The sequence below is a fragment of the Acanthisitta chloris genome, unplaced genomic scaffold (assembly GCF_000695815.1).
Source record: "Acanthisitta chloris isolate BGI_N310 unplaced genomic scaffold, ASM69581v1 scaffold41062, whole genome shotgun sequence".
Lineage (NCBI taxonomy): Eukaryota > Metazoa > Chordata > Aves > Passeriformes > Acanthisittidae > Acanthisitta > Acanthisitta chloris.
The window spans coordinates 1-2169 of NW_008661831.1; the positions used below are offsets into that span (position 1 = coordinate 1).

Genomic DNA, 2169 nt, shown 5'->3' on the forward strand with positions numbered 1-2169 from the left:
CCGCTGCTCTCCGGGGAGACCGTCCAGCCATGTCTCGCTACAGCCTGCACAACCTCCTGGACTGGATGTACGGGGGGGTTGACCCCAGCTTTGCCGGCAACGGGGGGCCCGAGTGCGCCGCCTTCCTCTCGGGGAAGCAGCGCTTGCTGGAGAGTTTGGTCTTCCTCAGCGTGGGCATCGTGGAGATCCTCGTGTCCCTGTGGAAGCTGAGGCAGCCGCATGTCAGGGAGCTGGAGAACCTGCTGCAGCAGCCCCAGGCTAAGCAGGAGAGCTTGGGCAAGAACGCGCTGCTGGTGCTGCTCTGCCTCATCTTTGGGCTGGAGGTGGGGTTCAAGTTTGCCACCAGGACTGTCATTTACCTCCTGAATCCCTGCCATGTGGTCACCATGATGCAGGTAAGGCTCTGCGCGAGGTCACCTGCAGGTTTGCTTTTGTGGTGTACTTGCAAAGCAATGTTTTTCCTGTTGTCTATGGACCCAGAAGTGCATAGCAAAAGTACAAATGCCAAGAATTGGTATAAGCGTATTAAAACTCAGGTTTTAGTTGGTCGAATTGAAATCTACCAAAAAACCGAAGTTAAATGAAAAGGTGAAGTTATAGCTATGAGTAATGTCAAGCCTGTGGTTGAAAAATTTAAATAATCAAGGCTTCATCACCACTTGGCTCTCACCTGATCTTTGTTTCAAGAATAGAAGGTGCTGTTTCCACTGACAACAGTGCTAGAATTTGCACCAAATCTAATGAAAATGAAATGATTGCTAAAGCAGCTGTGTAATTTTTGTGTAACTTCTTCAAGCAAGGGACTTATAGGGGTGTGAATGTGTTTTGTGAAGGTGCTGAAGAAACAAATTGCTTTTTGTGCAGACAACGTTGGTTTACCTTTCTAATTTTAGAAGCTGAATGGTAGAGAAACAGGTGCCACCTGTGTCTCATCATGGGGTGAACAAACCAATCTGGCCTAATACCTGTGGATAAACCATGTGCTTTCATGACTTGTGACATGGTTGGTGGTGTGTGATAATGTCCAGTTTGTGTAGATTTCAAAATAATGGATACATAAACAGTTATTAAACTGGGATAGCTAAAGCTTATAAGCTGTGTTTGTTAATAGTATGTATGTAACTGAGTGTGGCAAGGAGCATGGGCGATGTCAAAAAATATTATTTTGTTTATTTTTGCTAATACTGTACCCTCAGCACTGGGCAACTGAGAAAATTCAATCTCAGGAATTAATAGAGGAATGTCAAAAAGGCTTTCATAAAAGCTGATGTGATAACATCTGTCTAAGATCAGTAAAATCGGATCAGTGCCATTCTTGGTCTCCCATTGCAGCATGAGAAGTGATCTGGGCTGAATCAGATCAAAGCAGTTGTTAGTGTCACACCTGGAGAGCATTTCCTAGCGTGAATGGAAACATCTCTTCTGGTTCTGTCAGAGGTTTGAGGGAGATGGGTATTATTTGATGAGGCAGAAAACAAGGTGTTTCAAGACCTTTGCAGCTATAAACTTACAATTCTAGAAATTAATTAGTAGGTTATGTAAATTCCTAGGCCGTGAGGCAATGTTTGCTCAGTAGTTTACAGCATAAGGCACTTCCTTATGGTAAAGTGGTAACGATTACTGTACAATCAATTAGTTAGTATTGGGAATGAAGGTATGCAAGGACTGTGTAGAAACAATAAAATAGTACAGCCACATTCCATTTCTAGGCAATACTCAGTGTTTACTGGGAAATTTTCCTGTTAATTCTCTGGAAAGGAGGTAAGGATATGTTACCAGTAGGATCTGAAACTCTAGTTGACTTGATACGGTATGATATGATGTTATGGTAAGTATTCAGGAGAAGCTGATGTTTACACAGACCTGAGGGAGCTGGCACTGTTCTCCTCTTTCAATAATGCCTTACCCCAGGAAGATGAACACTAAAGCTCTGTAGTCTGGCATGGCCAGTTCTGAATCTCTTTTCTGACAGATTGTGAAGCCTTTTTCCATAATCCTGTGCTAATTACTCATTAGAAATGGTGTTTCAGCGTTTGTGAAATTGAGATGGTGGGTATGTCAGCAAAACACAGAAGTCATGCCTCTTCATCCTCAAAAAGATGTATTGGAAATAGGCCTGGGCTTAATGTAGAGAATGAAACTGATGGCAAACCCTACAGCTTTCAGCAG

General features: G+C 43.3%; 1 protein-coding gene across 1 annotated transcript in view; it reads left to right on the plus strand.

The window, feature by feature from the left end:
• Positions 1 to 26: 26 nt before the first annotated feature.
• LOC103798100 (transmembrane protein 164-like) overlaps positions 27 to 2169 on the plus strand; it is a gene marked incomplete at its 3' end in the record, with an annotated part of 22577 nt that continues 20434 nt past the window's right edge. The window contains exon 1 of the mRNA XM_009070342.1: positions 27 to 395. Within this exon, the coding sequence (XP_009068590.1) occupies positions 30 to 395 (366 nt within the window). The remainder of the gene's footprint in view (positions 396 to 2169) is intronic.